We start from the raw sequence: 21,712 nt of genomic DNA on the forward strand, positions 1-21,712 counted from the left end.
GAAACACTGCAGTATTGGAAATTTGAAATACTCAAGTAAAGTATACAAAAGTATACAAATACCTCAAAATTGTACTTAAGTATACAGTAGTTACTTTCCACCGCTGTCTATCTCTATAGGAATGTTGTCCAATCAGAAGAGGCAGGACATATACACATATTATTGTGATGTCACCGTATGTTGTCCAATCATATGAGGGCAAAAAAGTGTATCCTGCATAACACTTGTATACTGTGGGTGGGGCGTGTAATTGTCGGAGGAGAGAACAGAAAGACCAATAACAATAGTCTGTTTGCCTATGGGCAACCACACTAATTAGAGGAATGGAGAAACAGGATTCTCAGTACACTTGGCTTAGACTACACTACACAATGACCTATATGGATTTGTTTTAAGTCTTAAGGTAGGATTTAGACTACAGTACAACGGTACAAGTTGTACTATGTATGTGCTCCCAGACACATAGGACAGCGCCCCGTTGCTCACAATAGAATATTAAGTTTATGCTATAAGCCACATTATGACAGTAGCCAGGGTGAAATCCACAGGGGTTCAATTATTATGGAATCAGATGCCTGTGTTTGTTTCATTTTAATGAGGAAACTTATACTGTACTTAACTTTTAGTTGTAGCCTGCGCTGCAGCCTGACAGTGTGTTGCGGGTTCGAGTCCCGACTACCTTTGCTGCGTGTCACTCCCAATCTCTCTCTCCCCATTTTATTTCCAGTTAGCCTACTATCCTGTCAATAAAGGCCTGAATATAAATGCATGTGCATCTGTAGTTCATGTAGCTTGACTGTATGTATTTCTAAGCCCCAGAACTCATAGGGGGCTACCCATAGAGTATAAATAAGGATAGAGACCGAACTGGAGCGTTAGCCCCGCCCCACCGCTATTCATTTCAGTAGAAGTTGCTCAGTGGCGTTTTGAAGCACCCGGAAGACTTCCGGAAGTATAATTATAACTCAATGGCTCGAGCGAGCGGAAGTTTAGCCTAGCTATAGCCCCGGACCTCAATTTTGAGGTCCGGGCTTTTCACGTGACGTCATGAACGTCCGTCCACTTCCATTAAGTGCTGCAATTCCACATTTCGCCAGTAGGTAGTGGCATCTTCAACGTTGGATAGCCTTACTGGGGGCTTGGTACTACCCGGAAGACTTCGTCAGTCTTCCTTCAAAACGCCACTGTGCAACTTCCATTGTAATGAATAGTGGGGGCGGGGCTGTCGCTTCTCGTCCGCCCTCTATCCTTTATAACTCTATGATGTATTTCCCACTTGGAAACCATAATATTGCTGAGTAGCAAAAGCAGTGGATGGTCAGGTCATTCACACTTTGGCCTCTTTATGGAAAGGTCATGTACTGTATGTTGAAAGAGAGAACCGACATGCACATCCCCAACCCAAGTTTGGGCAGGTGCTGAGCAACAGACAATATACTATACAGAAGTATAAATAAGCACTCGCACACAGAGGGCTCTAATGCGACAGATTCTTTATTGCACCAAAAATATCTGTGACATTTCAAAGCACAAAGCCCTCAGTGTGCGAACGTTTATTTATTCTTATGTAAAGTTATGTATATGTTCCCACATCAGATGACTATGGCTGTTGCGATACAGTATGTAATGCTCACACGAGAGGCGTCTAAAGCATGCAAGACCTGTCTGGTCCAGGCAGGGACGATCAAATATGTTTTTGGAATGAACAGAAATCCTTCCTGGGATGCAGATGATTTTTTATTTGACTTTTTCTCACTTGGAAAACTCCTTCCATCCATCTTCAACCACTTATCCGGAGTCGTATCACGGGGGCAACAGTTCCAGCGGAGAGCTCCAGACTTTCCTCTCATGAGCAACATTAACCACTTCCTCCTGGGGGATCCCGAGGCGTTCCCAGGCCAATGTGCAGATGTAACCCCCCATCTGGTCCTTGGTCTGCCACGTGGGTCTCTTCCCACTGGGAAATGCAGTGTGCAGTGAGGACCTCCTATAGGGAGACGCTACTAGATGCCTGAACCACCTAAGCTGTATCCTTTCAAAGCAAAGAGCAGTGGCTCTACTAGTGTCTCTCTCGGGTGACTGAACTTCACTCTATATCTAAAAAAGATGCCACCCGTCTGAGAAAATTATTTTCGGCCAACGGTCGCGGATATCCGCGACCGTATTATTTTGGTCATGACCCACATTTCATGACCATATAGGTGAGAGAACGATGATTTCTCGGTAGACAGTGTCTACAACAGTGCGGTACAGCGACTGCAATACCGCTCCTGCTGCTCTGAAACTGCGGCTGATCCCCTGCCTCCCCTCACTCACTCGTAAACGAGTGAGATTCGTAAGCTCCTTCACCTGGGGCAACTTTGCAATGTCCATGTATAGAGACAAGAAAATTAAAGAAAATGAAAGTGAAAGTCATGTTGACATTGTGAAGCAGTTTTGTTCATAGAACAAATCATATTCTACAGGAATCTATCCCTGCATAGCCACACCAGCTGCAGGTGAAATCACACAAGGTTGTAGAGTAGAGATTGACGGAGCGAAATTAAACGGCAATCAACACTGACTCCACTTCCCACATGACGCCAACATGGACCATTGCCAGTGGATTAACGGCTTTACACGCCAGCAGAAAAGGGGCTTTAGATAATAGAGAGCATGACATCATCATCATCATCATCATCATCATCATCATTTGGGATTCAATCATATTCACCAATCTTCTCCACTTGGGTCGGTCCAGACTCCAGAGCAGGGGCTCAGCTTCAGCCCACTTGGTGTATAGGTCCCTGCATGATGATGGCATCAATCCAACAAGTGCGGGACGTCTGACTTATGGGCAGTCCCGAGGCACCGCGGGGCCGTTTCCAGCCGGCAGCTTTTGGATCAAAGTGGGGGATAGAGTGTGTATTAACCCATTTTGGGCGGGAACCCCTTTTGGTGTTAGCATTATGTTATGCTTTAGCTATTCTATAGCAGATCTACAATTCTATAGCAGATCTACAATTCTATAGCAGATCTACAAGCTCATGTAGATCTGATCTACAAGCTCATAGCGCGCCACCGAGTGGCACGCTACAAGCTTGTAGGTCTGCTATTTTTGAAAAATCGAAGAACGACTGACATAGAAACATAGCTTTTTCTGAAAACTGTCGGGATGTAGAAGACATTTTTTTAATCTGATCTCAGGTCAAAATGGGTTAAGTAGGGCTGGGTGATATGGACAAAATCAAATATGACAATATTTTGACCAAATATACCTATGAGAATAGGTTACACACCGGCATTCCGAAACCCGCTAACCCTAGCCGCACACGGAAGCCACGTATTCGGAATGGTGGTGCGTCAGAATACCACTCTGTCCCCATAAAAATATAATATTGTTATAATAATATCTCAATTTTAGCAGATCTACAAGCATACAACGAGTCACGGTGCGATGAGTTGTAAGCTTGTAGATTATTCTTTTTTTTTTTTAGAATTCCATATTTTTTCTTTTTTTCTTTGGGAAAGTATAAAATACAGCTTACAATAATACAGTGAATACACAACAGCAGTCTATTCTCACATGCTAATGCTTTTCCTCATTACTGGCACTTTTACAAAGAGGATGACCCCCAGATGTCCTTAAGCTGGCTACATGACAGTAATTCCCCCACTGTGAGGGAAATTAAACAAACTGAATAATAGTTAGTATAATGAAATGACCTTAGCACACATACACACGCACACGCACGCACGCGCACACAAAAACACACACACATCGTTGCCATTCTGCACTGTGATTGGCTGAGCATCGCATAACGGGTGGGTCACAGGGGGACCCCCGCATTTAAGTGGCAGATAGAGGGGGGAGAGAGACAGATTGGGTCATATGTCATATCCCCGCACAGGTATGGACTGGTGTGTTTAACCCTTTTAATGCCATTGCCGTAGATGCCGTAGATAGAATGACATTAATACGGCCGCCCATTGTCGTAGATGTATGGCAATTGGTCTTTTAGAGTGGTTATGATCAACCGAGTCGTGATGCCACTTACATTCATTGGTGTAATTATCAATAATAAAAATAATAAAAAATACATTCATGCAATGTCCAATGTACAGTAAGAACTAAAATAGCAAAACAAATTAAAACTAAAAAGATGGGTACTGTAGTATCCTGAAACTGCTACAACCCAAACAATTGATGGTTCTAATTAGGTCCAGCTGCTATTCAGCTAGCTGTGAGCGAGGACGGAAGGAAGGAAGGACAACAAACAAACTAATAAACAAACAAACTAACAAACTAACTAACAAACAAACGCATGCACAAACGAACAAACGAATGAGACAAGGCAGGCGGTCAGGGAGGGAGACAAGGGCACGAATTGGGGGCAAAGTGAAAACTAATGGCCAATTAAAAAAGGCAGAGGGATGCTCCTCCAGGGGACAGTCAGAGACAGAGACAGACAATAAGAGTAGAGGACAGGATGTGTAGTAGGCCATATGTGGGGTGTGTAAGTATAGAGGAAGTGTTCCAGTAAAGACGCATCCTATAAACAGGGTGTTCGGAGTCAGTGCAGCAGAGCACGGCGGAGCAGGAGGTCCTGAATTATTAAACACAGCATTTTGCAGCTCAGCATCCGGCTATAGCTACGTCAGACCAGGCTACATTTAAACTAGGCTGCTGCCGGGGGGGAGGTGGGGGGGAACGAGGTCTGTGTGTGAGTGTGTGTGTGTGTGTGTGTGTGTGTGTGTGTGTGTGTGTGTGTGTGCGTGCGTGCGTGCGTGCGTGCGTGCGAGCGTGTGTGTGTGTGTGTTTGTGTGCGCGTGTGTGTGTGTGCGCGTGTGCTCATCGAGGGAATGTTTGCCAACTTTGAACTGTAATTAACGAGGAAGAAAGCCTTGGAGGCCTATATGGTTTAGCCAGCTGTCCCAGCAGGGAGCAACCAGTATTGACACACACACATACGCACATGCACACGCACACACGCACACACACACACACACACACACACACACACACACACACACACACACACAGGGCTTCAATTTGCGCCACCCTTATCCCTATTTGCCATTTTTTACTATTTTGAAAATCATTTTAAAATAGGTCAACTAGCCGATCTACATCTTTACGTTTTTTCAAATAGTAAAAAATGGCAAATAAGTTTAGGGATAAGGGTTAAGGGGTGGCGCAAGATATAGCCCTAAATCTATTTCTCGGGATTCGTGCTGGCAACCTCCTTTGCCAACACGAGAAGTCTCGGGTAGTTTATCGTTCCTTGTGTAGTTATGAAGTCAAGTGTGTTTTTGGCTGTTATGCATCTGTGGTTCTGTGCGGGGGGGGAGAAGAAGAAGAAAAAGGCACGGGGTCCTTGCTTCATTGCGAGTGAGACTGTGTTGGGCACGGAATGGATGATAGATAGAGGAGCTACTGGACACACAAAACAACCCTCTGTAGCAAATATAAAATTATTTCAAGGCAGCGCGTTGCTCTTCCATGATGTAACGGGTAGCGGAGGTGTTTTAGGGATTTAGGCTGTGGCACAAGATAGCATTTTTATGGGGGAACGCCTCTTATGCAATACTAAAACCCTAAATTACGGATTTAGTGCCTCTGATGCAAGATAGGGCCCTCAATCTCGTAGTTTCTTGCTTTTTTTCTTCTTGCTTTTTTGTCCGTCTATCCATCCACATGTCTGTCTGTCTGTCTGCCTGCCTGCCTGCCTGCCTGCCTGTCTGTCTGTCTGCCTGCCTGCCTGCCTGCCTGCCTGTCTGTCTGTCTGCTCTCTCTCTCTCTCTCCTCCTGTTTATTCCTTTCCAAGTTGTAATTCAATCTCACACCCCTGAATCGAGGTCTTCCCCAGAGGGTGTAGGGAGGGTGTAGAGCGGCGGGTGTAGGGAGGTGGGGGGTGGTGTATGGAGGTGGGGGGTTGCAGAGAATAGAGGCGAGATAACTGCATTTCTGTTCTTTTCATACAGTAGACAGCATGGTGGTGATGGATGACTGAAGTGAGAGCAGGCGTTGGGGTGGGTCTCCTATCTGTCAGATATTAACATGGACAACATGTCAGCAAACAATGGTATCATCGTGACTTTGCTGCCTCCCTCCCCAGTATATAAACGAGTTGTATTAACAACTAAAATGCGTATAGTAAAAGGGCACAGTGACAGCTGGGTTATAGCTTTATGGATCAGTCCAGATCTCCAATTATTTTCTTAACGATTATTCTATTGACTGTTTTTTGATTCATCTAATGACCGGGAAGTGCATTTCATTTTTATATATATTTTTTTATTTGTACTAATCAATTGAGTACTTATAAGTGTTATTTTGTTAAAACACAACATTTGGTGTGCTGTGAGTTTGTAGATCGGCTATTTTCACTATATTTGAAATGTGAGTGTTGTGAGAACTTTGACCTTATAATGAATGAGATGGATGGGAATGGGATTGATTATTAATTGTTTATTTTATTAAATCATTGTCTATACATCACATCAGTCCCCAGCTCAGTTTGTGCAAAAGGCATTTCTTTTTCCATGGATTCCTTGAAATAGGCACAGCCCATATAGGCCATGCCTAACACACTTTTGTTACTTCTCCTACAGGTTTTGTCCAAAGCTCACACAAATCACTATACTGGGGTCATGTGATAAACATGTATTCCAGAAACCTTTCATAGTCCATTCAGACATTGCACAAGACATGCCTCTAAACAATGCAGTCAAAGTCACTTATAGACCCATAGAGGCATAGAGGATGCCACACATGCTACAGTTGGAGGCCATCGATATTGTCCTTTTCTTTTTACTGAGGTTTGCGTGATCTGCGCAAAAGGACAGTTAACCCATTTTGGGCGGGAACCCCTTTTGGTGTTTTAAACATTATGTTATAATTTAGCTATTGAAAAATAGCAGATCTACAAGCTCATAGCGCGCCACCGAGTGGCGCGCTACGAGCTTGTAGGTCTGCTATTTTTGAAAAATCGTGAAAATATTTATTTCAGAAAACTGGAGGATTTAGAAGATTTTTTTTTTAATTTTGAGGTCAGGCCTAAATGGGTCAAATGATAAGGGACAATATCGGTGGCACCCAACTGTATAGACCCATAGAGGCATAGAGGATGCCACACATGCTAAATGACATGTTTGTTGCAGCAGTGACACAGGAGCAAGCAGCATGTACTGTAGGGACAGACAGACACGGTGTGCGAGAGCACAAGTCAGTAAGCACTGATATAAATGAGGACCCATGCTCATGTGCGTGTTCTTGCTAACATTGTGCCATGGCTCGAACGCAACTCATCTGTCTGTTTACAGTTACTGCCAAGCAAAACCAAAAACTAAGCAAAGCTTGTGCCTCACTGATTTGTGCATTTGGCATTGCCTTTCACCCATGTGTGTCCTGAATTGTATGCTCATGGCTTGCTGGTTGGCACCATGGGAAAAACCAGCCTGCAGCATCTGACTTTTCAGAGACAGCAAGAGATTCTCAGTGTGTGTCTCGTGCTGACAGACAGACAGACAGACAGACAGACAGACAGAAACACAGGGGGGTCGGGAGAGAGAGAGATGTTGTTCATGTTGGTATTGGACCAGATTGACATGGTCCATCCTGGAGAAGAAAGGAGAGATATTACAAGTTTCTGCTCACTGGCTTCAAAGGACCATACCATACCGGCTGCCATTCTTACAATTAACTCATGGTATACTTGACACAGAACCATTTGTTCAATTTCCAAGGAAGACCATTAACTTAAAATGACATTTAGGCCATATAATACAGACATTCGTCTGCTTGCTCCTTTCATCTTCCTTCTTCTTCATTATATTTTTGCCAGACTCTGCTGCCGGCCTACAATAATCCATGTCTGTTAAGGTGACCACACAAAGTAGCCTGTCTACGTATAGTGTGATTGATTACTGTACTTTAACACTTTGCATGGAGAAGCACAGGGAAGTACAGTACAATATAAGGTCTGCTAAAAGGATTTATCCAAGAAAGCCTATGGCTTGCTTAGAGTGGGGTCCTTTTGTAGCCTACTCAATTCATCAAAACATTTAATGATAGACAAATTTACAGCCATTTGTTTTTAATTCAGCCAAGTGCTCTTTTAGAGCGGTTTTGAAAGCGAGTAAGGATCCACACTTACTGTATGTATGACTGTTGGTACGGCATTCCACATTTTTTGTGGCATATAGCACGAGAACAAATTGAACCCCTTGTTTGAGCCAAATCTGGCTTGAACGTGATTTGTGGAGCTCCCTCTGGTGTTGTGATTGTGGACTTATCCCAAACCTAACCCTAACCTCACAGGAAGCCACGAGTGATTTTAAACCCGCAGCATGGATTAGTTGTAACCTGCCACGCATGTCGGGAGCCACGGGTGATTTTTAACCCGCAGCACGACTGAGTCTTAACCGAGCACGCAGGTCTGGCTAACGGGATGTCGGACTTATTAGCAGTCCAGATGGGCCATCCCACCCTAGCAAAATGAGCAGGGGGTAAATGAGTTGTAGATGTAGGGCCAAGCAGTAGCCAAACCCGTTTATTTTGGGATGTCTGAAGCCTTGTTTTTAAGGGCTTTGTGGTGCTATGACAATAGTGGTGATATGTCCAAGTGACATTTGGATGAGTGCTCCTGCTAGAGTCCTCAATGTATTCTTACTGACCAGTGAGGAGATCCTGTACAATAATCTTGTGACAGGGTCAAGGACGTGTGTCTGAGTGGATATGTGACATTGTAGACTATGGTGTTCTGGCAGTGTCCAAAACCTTTGCCACAGTGATGCAACAGTGATTGTCACCAACATATAAAAACCGAGGGAGGTTCATTCATTTTGTATACATGTGTTAACATAAACTGCTACTTTACCAGAACAAAAAAAAAGAATTAATACATAAATACTGCAGTAACTTAACTGGTTTAATTTGGCAAATGAGGGGGAATCAATCACACATTACTGCTAGTCTACATGCAGACAGTTTCATGAAAAATGGAAGAACTATTATGAGCTCCCTTGGGAGAATTGCCAACCTGTCCTCTCCTCCTAGGTCTGGGTCCAAATCCTTTTCCTTTCTTTTTTTTGTTTTGTTTTCTGGAGGAAAAACATTGTTCTGGTAGATATAGATAGGTCATAGTGTCTTTGCACAATGTAACAGGTAGACTCAATTTATTTATTTTGCAATTTGTTTTTCCTATGGTGTAAAATGTTGAATTTGTCCCTTGCCTCCATATACACTATATATCGTTATTTAACGAGAGCTTTACTCACGCTCACTTTCTCACATTTGTGAAAACAACCGTAAATTGAGCTGTCCAGGTCATTGCACTTGACAGAGCTACGTTTTAGCAAGAAAGACCCTGTTTTAGTTCACGGCTGACAAGATAAATGCATTCACATCCAATCTGACAATTTCCAGTTCGCCAGGCCTGCCACCAAAACACAACAGAGATCCAATACACGCCACAATCTTTCCATACCTTGTCAGTACTAGTCACGCGTGCTTGCCTCCCTGATTAACCGAGAAACCCAACAGATGTTGGACAGTTTTTAGTGTCTGCTCTGCCAGGGAGAGCCTGAGGCATTGATTTTCTGGCAGGCAGCACCCACACAGACGGCTGATACATCAGCTGAAACCCGGTGAAATGGATAATGTCTTAAGTGGTTATATATGGACCCCTGTGAACCAAAGAGAAAACACAAAATGAGCCGTGACAAAGTTTATTTAGTCTTTCCTGCATCACCTTGAGCTATGTACATATAATTATCTTTAAACTCTTGTTGTTTGTTATGCCAGTTCTATGGCACATAACCAGTATTTCAGGGTTGACACAAAGGTCTTAAATATTGTAGTTAATACTCTACCAAATACCACTTTCTAAATGTCAACAATCTTATTTTCCGTATTGTGGTCGCCCAACCACCAGCTAGCATAGGTCTATATCTATAACATCTCTAATCTATATAATTAAATCAGTCTACATCAATCTTGAAATCAATGTGAAAACTGTTGATATTTTTTAAACATTTTAAGAATACAAATCTTGCATGAGGATCCCTGGCACATCATTTTAGATGGGGGTCCTCAGACAAATACATATTAACTTCTGGATCCTTGACATGAAAACGTTTGATAACACACTGACTTGGACCACCTTTATGATGTGACTCCTAAAGGTAGCTATTGCATTAAACAGGCTTGGAACCACAGCTAAACTCCGACCCATAGGTACGCACTGATCCACCTTGAGCCCACTCCTCATAAGACTTGGGGGTCTCTCTGGATTGTAGACATTCCAGAGACCACACGTTGGGGCTTAGTCTAGATCTCTGATCTTATTTTCCACAAAGACCCACACATCCCTCAAGAGAGGGATGTAAACAAGTGAGTAAGTGGACATGGGTTGAGTGCATACCAAAAGTATCCATCTACAGTATACACACACAAAGCTAAATCAACACTAAGGATAGTAGGCTATTGTATTTGCCGTATTAACAAGTTTGGCGTATTTTATTCCATAGCGATTGCGCTGATGATATTGTTTTTGAGCTTTGACCTCCACAATGGATTAAAGAATGTGACAAATGCTAAATTAACAACTATAAATACATCCATCTATGAATTGAATTGTTGAATCATCCAGCCACTCCATATAAACTGCACACACCAAAACCAATAACCTACAGTAGACTATAAAGTGAAAAAAGAAAAGAAAAGAAAGGATTATGGATTATCTTTTGTTAAAAAAGAAGGGTCAACAGATTAGCCCTTAATGAGATTAGCTCAAATAATGGCACCAAAACAGCTATAATCTCCTCGCAGGCTATAATATGGTGAGAACATTAATAGTTAGTTTGTTGAGTGAGGACTGAGGAGTGTTGCTTTCAGGATGTTGATTTTACAAATGTCACGTCATTGAATTTTCATCTATGCGTGTACCACATCAAGCTAAATGTTTTTGTCTTCATAACTATTAGCACCTTGACCTTTTCTGAGCGCAGTGGAGATGTGAGAGCTTCATAATGTGAATCGCACAGTGTTCATATTTATGAAATAGTACATTGTGCAGTACTTTCTACGTTTTCTACTATTTTCTAATAAGTAAAAAAAATTGAGTACATTTTCCACTGCTGCATTTGTGTGAGAGTGTACAAGTGGAATGGCTCCGTATTGTACACTCTCTGAGTTAAGGGTTTTTACAGTGGACCAAGATGTCCCCTCTTTGATCAGGAAATGTAGTTACTGCATGTACTTTCAGGAATTAATTTGGCTGCTGCTCGAATCATTATTCTTCTGTAATGAGGCGACTTGACGAGCCTAGTGACGTTCCCGGCGATACAGCAAATGGCAGATTGGTTACTAAACGACTGCTGCTTGTTTTAGGAAGCTCTCCACTAGTGATGGTGGTTCAGGAAGAGACTTCTTGGCAGGAAGGCGGACACACACACACACGAGAAGCATGCCAGTACTCTCACACATGCACATGAATGCACTCAGACACACACACACACACACACACACACACACACACACACACACACACACACACACACACACACACACACACACACACACACACACACACACACACACACACACACACACACACACACACACACACACACACACACACACACACGCATATTTAGACACACACAAAATGCATTTACATTATGCACATTTAAACACTCACTCGTTCCCTTTTTCTCTTTCTCTCGCATGCACGCACACGCACACACACACACACACACACACACACACACACACACACACACACACACACACACACACACACACACACACACACACACACACACACACACACATTTTGGCCTGGAATCTGGATCCTCCAGATGGGCAGGAGACCCAGTCAGCCAGCCTCCCTATGGGACGCTGGAAACATGGAGCACATGAACGTCTCTGTGTGTAGGTATGAGTGCGTGTACAGTACGTGCGTGTGTGTGTGTGTGCGTGTGTACAGTATATGTATGTGGTGTGAATGCATGTACGTTACCCAAGCAGCTAATACAGGTAGCAGCTGGTGTCTGTCAGGGAACTGTCTGGACCATCTTCTCTGCTTCGCTCCTTTATTGACAGCTTTCCTTCCTTGACCTCCTCACCTCTTCTCTATTCACCTCTCTCCTCTCCTCCTCACCTCTCTCCTCTCCTTATCATCATACATCATAATACATCATCTCATCCTGGCCAATCACAATTTGCGTCCTCACTTTTGTCTTCAATGTTTGTGTTTACACTGTATTCTTGACAATAAACTGATCAAAAACTGATCAAAAAAGTCAATGGTCTACACCTCCTGCATGCCTTCTGTTCCGTGACTACCTGAAGTAGCCTACCACTACGCTCCATTCAATTCATTGGAACATAGTACAGTACAGTAGGTTCTTATATACAGATAAAATGTCAGAAAAAAGAAAGAGGGAGAGAGTCTCAGAGAAGAAGAGAAATGGGAAAAGAGAAAGGGAGAGGGGGGATGAGAGAGGGTAGTTGAAAGCACCGTTGAGTTCAAATAAACAAACAAACAAACTCCCGGCTTGCCCTCAAATCTCCTGTTACCATGGAGATTCCACTGACGAATGACGATGCTGCCTATCCGTTGGGAGTCTGTCCTGCAAACACATAGGGAGAGCAAGGCAGAGGGACAGGGTATTGGAGAGAGAGAGAGAGAGAGAGAGAGAGATCTCTAGCAAAGAAGAGATTACATATTTGGGCTGTATTCTTGAAGGGCATTGAGGCAAAGCCTCATTTACTATTTTGAATGTCAATCCCATTTCAACCCTGCTGAGATAAAGACCAATAATAATAACCTGATGAAGGTACTTGCACCTAGGGGTGGGTCCCGAACCTCGGGACCAAGCAGGTACCGAACCGAACATGTATGGGTACCGGGTACCCAAAAAAAACAGTTTGGCGCAAGTTGCGCCAAACTGTTTTTTTATACAAAAGTATTTCAATCACAAGTGAATAAGAAGAGGAGTGGTGCATGTCTACATGCCCAGGATCGGCACGCTAGGGTTCATGTGGTTTAACAACAAACACATCATTTGTATTTATAGAACAATTGGGCATGCAAACCTCGCACCTTTGGTATGCAAATTTGGGGGTGCGCCATTGAAGGTGATAAGTCACTATAGCCTACCTGGCCAACGGATAGGCATACTGTAGCAGAACAACAACAGGGCACCAGAAGTATTAAGCCAACAATGTTACAAGCAAGCCTCAAAAACATTTGAAAGTGTATTTTATATGAAAACAAGGCACATGCTTGTTTTAGTACTATGATAGCACATGCACAGAAGATGATTCAAAATACATTCTTCCCTTAATTGCAGCTTGTCAGCTGTGCTGTCATAGGCAACAGAATGGCATGTTGACGCTTTCATCCTTGAACCCAAACAAAACATACCAGTACCTTCCTATAGCCTTTGATAATACTAATAAGAGGATTTGGAGTTAATCTGCTCTTTGCAACATGCATTTAGCATCTGTGCCATGTGAATATAAATAACTTATTAATAAGCTTTGTGAATTCATTGTGAATAGATATGAAATATGTACCACCAGACTGAACCGTGTCCCATCATCATTAGCCAATTACAATATTCAGAATACCATCTTTGTGCCGTCAAATTGACAGAATTGAGTGACGGAAAATGTATATTGTGATGATTTTTGGGTTGTTATTGATTCAGAAACTTTATTAATTCATATGAAAAGATATGTTAGAAAGGATTGTTATTTTATCTGCCACTCTGCTAATTAATAGATCAGAAATAGTACCATTTGTATCACAGTGACAGTAATATGGGCACAAAGCCAATGTAATATTTCCTACGCAGATTTATTTCTTTCAAACAAGATTTCCATTTTTTTTAATAACGAAGGAACAATAGCTTCCATTATATAGCATGCTAACTTTCCAGGAATAGAAAGCCTGCCATTTCTATTAGCTTGGATTGGAGCACCAGGATCTTTGCACACAGCCCCCATTTACCTCCAGTCAAAGTAGGATTTTCAAAGCCTTATAACTCTGAAAATACGAGCGCTGTCCTTGGTGATCAGCATCCATCCAAGGTTCGGATGTCATTTGTACTTTTGTACCGCATCGCTCCCGACTTGTTAACGCTAATAATAGCCGATTGTTGCAATGATGGTCTCCAGGCTGGGAAACAGGAAATGAACATGAGCAAAATTAGATCAATCCCCCTGGCATGGTTTACCTACACTCTGCTGCCACCTAGCGTGGCACAGAAAGACTTAATAGGGTCGTCCTTTATTTAATTTTTGTTATTTCAAGCTATTGGTGGTATGTTAACCCCCCCCCCTCTCCCCCTCCAACCTGTCACCCCCACCCCACCTCTGTTTGTGTCCTCTCTCTTCACAGCGGTGTCATTCATGAGACACAGTGCTTCAGCCTTTGGATTTGCCGTGAGTTCCAACTACCTACTTCCCCCTCCATTTGCACTGATCAATTAGTCATAACTTTGGTTTCTGTGATTTATTAACGCTCGTTGGAAAACCAAAGTGCAATGGGTGCCTTTGTTTCCTTGGTAACAAGGCAGGAGCGGGGAGCTCAGATCGAATCTCCCCAAGGCACCGCTTAAAGGCCTGGAGCCAGGCTCAAGATTTATTCATACTTAGTTGCACGACGGTGTCACTCACGTGAGCTTGTAGATCGGCTTTCAGCGGTGTGTGCACAGGCAACTAAGTGTAAGCCAGACTGCAGGTTGATGTAGTTTTGTCATTAATCTGTCAAGCCTCTTCCTACAATTTTCCAGTGCGAGTGTGTAATTCTGCCTTGTAAGAGTTGAGAACTGGAAATCTGTCACCTCCTTTTCAGACTGGAAGGGTATTAAATCAATCGCAACACAGTGTTCACAAAACATTATTTTAAATAGTTTAGAAAAAAAAATTCTACGCAGCTACAGTAGCTTAGTTAAGCTTTGACTAAAAGTATTTGCAGAGTTACGTATTTGTGTGTGACTGCACAGGCGAAACTGAACACATTTTCAAAGTGTCTCAAGTACAGACTGTTAGGCGGAAGCATTAGACAATTGTGGCAGCCAACACATCTTGTCATAGACATGCTATTACGAATTGGTCAGACCCAGTTGTATAGCAGTCCATCACCTAGGGCCACAAATTCAAAACTTTGAATCCAAAAATCAGGATTGGGATCACTCTGATATCCGATCAGTTCAGTAAATCCAATCCGAACTGTAATCTGGATCAAATCTTCAAGGTAAAAAAACAAGAAAAAAAAACAGAATTGGGATCAATTTTCCATCCATCCATCCATCTTCAACCGCTTATCTGTAGTCGGGTCGCGGGGGCAACAGCTCCACCAGAGAGCTCCAGACATTCCTCTCCATGCAGAGCAACATTAGTGACTTCCTCCTGGGGGATCCCGAGATGTTCCAAGGCCATTGTGTCGATGTAATCCCTCCATCTGCGCCTTGGTCTGCCCCGGGGTCTCCTCCCAGTGGGACGTGCACCGAGGACCTCCCTAGGGAGACGCCCGAGAGGCATCCTAACCAGATGCCCGAACCACCTAATCTGGCTCCTTTCCTGGCGAAGGAGCAGCGGCTCTACTCCGAGTCTCTCCCGCGTGACTGAACTTCTCACCCTATCTCTAAGGGAGATGCCAGCCACCCGTCGGAGAAAGTTTGTGATCATAACATTATTATCACCAAAATCATTCAAAACAGAAATCCTTGAATGGCTCTAATTTACTGTCTGGCTTCCTTATTTTGCTATTCATATCCACTGAGTGAAAATAGGTAGGATAGATCACTGATTAGGATCTTCTAATCTTGAAAAATCTGAATATGGATCAAGGTGATCCTATCCTGAATTTATTTGAACTCTCTGAATATAGGATATCAAAATCTGATCCGATCAGATTAAAAGTTTTGAACTTAATGGGACAAGAAATTTAAAAACACCAAACAAACAAAAAAGGCACAGTCAGGTTCACCTTGAATTGCTCCAGAATGTTGGTAAAATGATCTGCAGGGAGAGGAAGTGAGTCATGTGAGGAAATGAATCGTGACCCCCAGACATTCGAGATGCAATCACAGTGGGATGAAAATGAAAACACCCTCACATAATGTCCATAGGCCATTATAAACGTGATTACCATAATGTAATTAAGATACGTTGAATACTATAATCTGCAGGCCTGGCTAACTCTGGATCACATCATTATTAAAGAATGGATTTAATTAACAACTGCAATATACCATAGGTTATAATATTAATATTATGTTATTTAACACATTAAGACCTGAGGCTGATTCTACAAATGCCATCTAAACCAAAAAATAGCAGATATACAAGCCCGCAGCACGGCACTAAGTGACACGCTGTGAGCTTGTATATCTGCTATTTTTGAATAGCCAACGCTAAAATCTAATGACTCAGATGCTTTCCCGGTTTTAATGGGTTAAGAAAAGAGATGCAACATTATACATCAGGTGTATGCCTGCATAATAGAGACAATTTCAGTTTTATGATTTCTTACTGCATGCTGGATGCTCTCATTATCATAACACCAGGATCTCATGGTTATGCATTTACAAATCTTACAGCTAAACTCTCATTTCCAATGAGGCAGGTGTGATTTCTTTAAAAATAGACTTAACCAAGGTCCCAAAACAACAGAAAGCATTTCAACAATTTCACATATAGCCTGTAATTACCTACAGTCCAGCAATATCCAGAAACCTCTCCCTTCTTTAACTGTGGCACTACATTAGGATGATTAATTCTTAAATAGGACTTATTAGAATGTTTATGAACAAAGGCCATATGGCAGCACTTCTGTGTAGACTCCTGGGTCAGGTATCAGAGTATTCAAAGTTCCAGTAAAATATTAAGAAGGCAAATGTGTTATTTCTTTCCCATTTCCCCCTCTTTGAACAGCAAAACTGCAAAAAATTATATAGTGATGTTGATTAAGTTACAGCGCCGTCACTACATATACGTGCAATACGCACTGTGAGTAGGGCAACATGCCAAGGGGGGCAAACAAAGTGAAAAGTGCCAAGCCGACAATCATAATAACAATTTTCTCCACAGCTCCGTGGCGTAATAACGCACACACAGGTGTGCGTCATCACAAAAGGCGAAAGTAGCCGATCTGCTTGAGATAATGCAGCGCTGTCGTCACAAATAATATGCGAGTAGGGCAACCAAATCGTCAGCGACATCCCTGTTAAGTTAGAAATAATGTCAAATTACTGTATGCAAATTAACGTAACACCCAAATGCATATTGTCGGGCAGAAACCTTGTGTCTCCATATTTAATCTTTTAATTTCTTTTCATAAACGAATGACCCGAATTCGTTGTATGACAGTGTCATGTTTCTCAAAGATTTTTGAAAGTGAAAGTGGTTAAATCTGTCTGGCTTTTTATGAATATTTAACCAATGAAAAGTAATAATCCTAGAGTACCATCTCATCAAAATATAATAAAATACATTGCTCCAAACTACTCAAATTGCTTCAACTTAATTGTTGGTTCTGTTCTCACATATCATTGGAAAAGAACCCCCAAAATATATACAGTAATTGCAACTTTGCAAGATAGTTGGAGTTATAAATGTCTATGTTAATGACACAGTATCCTTCGTCATTATCATTATATAATATATTTGTTGTAAGATCTGTTATGTTCTGTCATTTGTTCCTATGTTCCTGTCTCTGCTGTATAGTTCGATGCCACGCTGGACGTGCTGTCTTCCATCATTGTGCTGTGGCGCTATAGCAACGCGGCCGCCGTGCACTCTGCGCACAGAGAGTACATGTGAGTACTAAGTGCGGTGGTGGTGGCATGTTTGGTTAAATGTCTTTGGGAATCATTGAACGCCACAGATGGTGAAAGATAAATCCATATGTCTCCCAGTGGCTGTCAATCGTCCGGACAAGAAAAGTGTGCACAAATGAGAAAGAATATGGTCAATGCGATTCAGGTGTGTTCCCCGAGTCACGACGGGCCACTCCTGACACTCCTAACTCCCACCGCCCTGACACTGAACGACAACAAATCTGTGCTGAATGTCGCCGCAGTCTCCACTGTCGCACCACTGATAGCAAAGTGACGGATCATTTGCAACTTCGCACACATTGTGACTGAATGTTTTATATATTTCATGCTATTTCATTATTATTATCTATTTATTTGTCATTTACTACTGTGACCAATTGCAGCCTATGTTGCATAATCTTCATGTTAACTAAACAATTGTAATGTTTTTAGGTCATATAGTGTTCATTTTCTTATTTCAACCACAGAGCAGTTATGACACGAATACCATGCACAAATAGATTAGTATTTGACTGTTGGAATCTTTTTTTTTCTTTTTCTCGTATTTACAGCCTTGGGACACAGTCTAGATATATTTACAGAATCACCCTGACAGATAATGTATTGAAGTTGCTTACTGTATATGGGTCATATGTGTCTGTGTGTGCATGCATCTGAATCTGACTGTTATTAAATCAGTCAGACAAAAAAATAATTTCAGTCAGATAACGCACAAGTAGATCGAGACCAATAATAGCTTGCGGAACATTATTTATTTATAAAATGTATGAAGTGTGAATATTATCTTTGATCTTGCCATATTCAGGCCAGCTCTGCTTAGACAACCCTGCTCAGCACATTAGCAGACAACCATTTAAGAGCAGGGAGATAATACATCTATAACCCACTCCCCTCCACCTCCCAAGGGGACAGAATCCTTAGGGAAAGCATACTGGTGGTGCTGGGGTGGGGGTGGGAGCAAACAAAGTGCATACAACATAATGGCAACACTGGCAATACAACAGGAGGAAGTGCAATGAATCAGATGAGCTTAAGTAGACCCCGAATTGATCAGCGTCACATGCACCATACATGCAGCCGCTACACCGGCCATCCTGGCCAAACTGCACCCTCTTTACAAACGCTCACACATTTCTTTGTCTGTGAATGGAATGGCACGTTTCTCATTTACAACTCAGTTGGCGAGGTTACACCTCTCTGTTCACGCTGTCAAATCTTGTCAAGCCCATTCAATCCATCAGCGAGTCCTCGCCAGTTCATCAGGTACCTGTCAGGTTGTCTTACAGAAGTCTCTCTGCTCCGCTCAGAACTCACACACAATAAAAGTGCCATTCGTCACTCACCGCACATGCATGCACACACAGACACATATGACCCATATGTGAGCAAGTGTATCTGAACATTTTTGAAAAAGCTTTAATACTTTTAAACGGATTGATATTGGGTGAACTCGAAAAACGTGCTCCTCGGAGTACAGGTCTCCGTCAGGGCAGGTAGCTTATTGTGGGCCTCAATGTTTCACGCAATCCGATCATGATTTGAGGCATTTTGTTCAAAATGGGACACTCCTTCAAACTTTGAAAGCCAATGTTAGCCAATCAGGATTAAGGCCTAGATTATTCCTTGGCCAGGGAATGTGCTTGCACGCCAATAGGCCCTACGGTCCCTGAGATTAGCTCACAGACAGAATGACACACAGACAGACAGACACAGAATAGTATAAGATAAGCTTTTTGGAATTAGTGTTTTTGCTTATTTTACACAAAATATGCTGTATTATGACCTGGGGACACAAATGGCACCGGATACTAGGAATGACCCTTATGTATTTTCTCTATTACGGTTATTGTAGCCGTCAATTTGTATTGGACCCCTGGTCTAGGCCACGCCTTCGACCTGGCATCTAGGCCACGCATTCGACCTGGCGTCTAGGCCACGCCTTCGACCTGGGGTCTAGGCCACGCCTTCGACCTGGCGTGTAGGCCACGCCTTCGACCTGGCGTCTAGGCCACGCCTTCGACATGGGGTCTAGGCCACGCCTTCGACCTGGCGTCTAGGCCACGCCTTCGACCTGGCGTCTAGGCCACGCCTTCGACCTGGCGTCTAGGCCACGCCTTTGACCTGAGGTCTAGGCCACGCCTTTGACCTGAGGTCTAGGCCACGCCTTTGACCTGAGGTCTAGGCCACGCCTTCGACCTGGGGTCTAGGCCACGCCTTCGACCTGGGGTCTAGGCCACGCCTTCGACCTGGGGTCTAGGCCACGCCTTCGACCTGGTGTCTAGGCCACGCCTTTGACATGGGGTCTAGGCCAAGCCTTCGACATGGCGGAGACAACAAATGTATGACTACGAAGAGGAGGATGTTTGAATGAACTGATAGATGACGTTTTTGCCCCTTGTCCCTTTGACAAGTGAAGAGACAGAGGTACAACTTGCCTGCTCAAAAAACTCAATTCAAACACGCTAAAATATGTTTTGTAGCTCAAAACACTCCATGTCCCCTGGCTGCAGTGTTCCACCTCAGCTAAATCACTACAGTATATATGAGGCACTGGCATTGTATCTACATTCTGTAGTGAGACAGATTGAATGAAGATATTATCATCCATGCCTAGCAAATCTGCCAGTGTAGGAGATGAATGATCTGGCAATGGGGCTGCGGCAAATAGCCACATCTTGTTAGGTGTCGCCAGCGCAGGAGAGTGTAAAGTTAAGTCCTACTATAACTCATAAAATAAATTACGGTAACCCTCCCTGGTGACAGCTCTCTCACTGCTGTCCAGATGCGAAGACAAATCTCCCCTGTTGTCCGTCGATCTGCTCATGCCCCGGCCCTCTCACACAAACAGTATACACGTGTACATGAACACATTCATGCACATGCATTCTTGCACACATTCGATGTGTGTCTAGCATACTACATGCTTTGAGAATCAATAGGCTACTATATACACATGTGGACGTGTGTACTCAGTGCATGTAGTACTTAAGCACGCTTCACACACACACATACACCCGCGCGCACACGCACACGCACACGCACACACACACACACACACACACACACACGGGCCCATACAGTGCTGGTGCACACACATCCCAACATACTAAAAGTAAAATCAAAAAGATTTTGCTTCATTGCGTAGATGAATGATACAAAAACACATACTGTACCGTACAGTACCATCGCTCCTTAACACTTAAGTTGTTCATATCTGAATTAACATACTGCGACTTGATATTTATCCTGCTGTTGCTCTAGGTTTCATAGTTGATCCTCTCAAGAGCCACCAGATATATTCCATAGCACGTCAGTTTGGGATAAAATAACAGTGTGGGCTGTTAGAAAGCAGAGTCTTTCATCTCTTGCAGTACAGCGCTGCAGCTCAAGGACATGCTGACACCATTCCGTGTGTGATGTTTCAACTGTTTGTTTCAAGCCCACAACATAGTCCCAGCCTATACCAGTAGTGTTCGATTTTATGGGGTGAGGGGGGGGGGGGGGGGGGGGGGTGCCTCTGCTTGTCATATCCTTCCCATCTGGGCAATTGTATTGCTGGTAGGGATAATGTTAATACCCCTGTCAGACTGAATTAAATGCCTGCTATTTCCTTTTCAGAAATGTTGACTGGCTGATATGTTTTATGTTGTATAAATGTATTATCCAACTGTATGTTGGATAATATTACAATTCCACAATTTACGGTATGTTAACCTCATTAACTCTGGCGTTTTTTGGGAACATTTAAAAAAATGTTCATTTGAAGTAGGGCAGCTACAGGGCTTAAGTGTTTAGTTTTTAGTGCCTTACAAATGGAACGCTGCCTATACCAGTTCAACGATAACAATGGTTGGTCTGCTGCTACTTTGATGCA

The 21,712-nt window shown here is 43.0% G+C and overlaps 1 protein-coding gene across 1 annotated transcript in view; it reads left to right on the forward strand.

Moving 5' to 3' along the window:
* Nucleotides 1–21,712, forward strand: part of tmem163a (transmembrane protein 163a) — a gene marked incomplete at both ends in the record, with an annotated part of 91,176 nt that overhangs the window by 60,311 nt on the left and 9,153 nt on the right. Inside the window, 2 exons of the mRNA XM_079517905.1 lie at nt 14,394–14,437; nt 17,726–17,817. Of these exons, the coding sequence (XP_079374031.1) occupies nt 14,394–14,437; nt 17,726–17,817 (136 nt within the window). The remainder of the gene's footprint in view (nt 1–14,393; nt 14,438–17,725; nt 17,818–21,712) is intronic.

Source organism: Electrona antarctica (assembly GCF_951216825.1).
Source record: "Electrona antarctica genome assembly, chromosome: 13".
Classification (NCBI taxonomy): domain Eukaryota; kingdom Metazoa; phylum Chordata; class Actinopteri; order Myctophiformes; family Myctophidae; genus Electrona; species Electrona antarctica.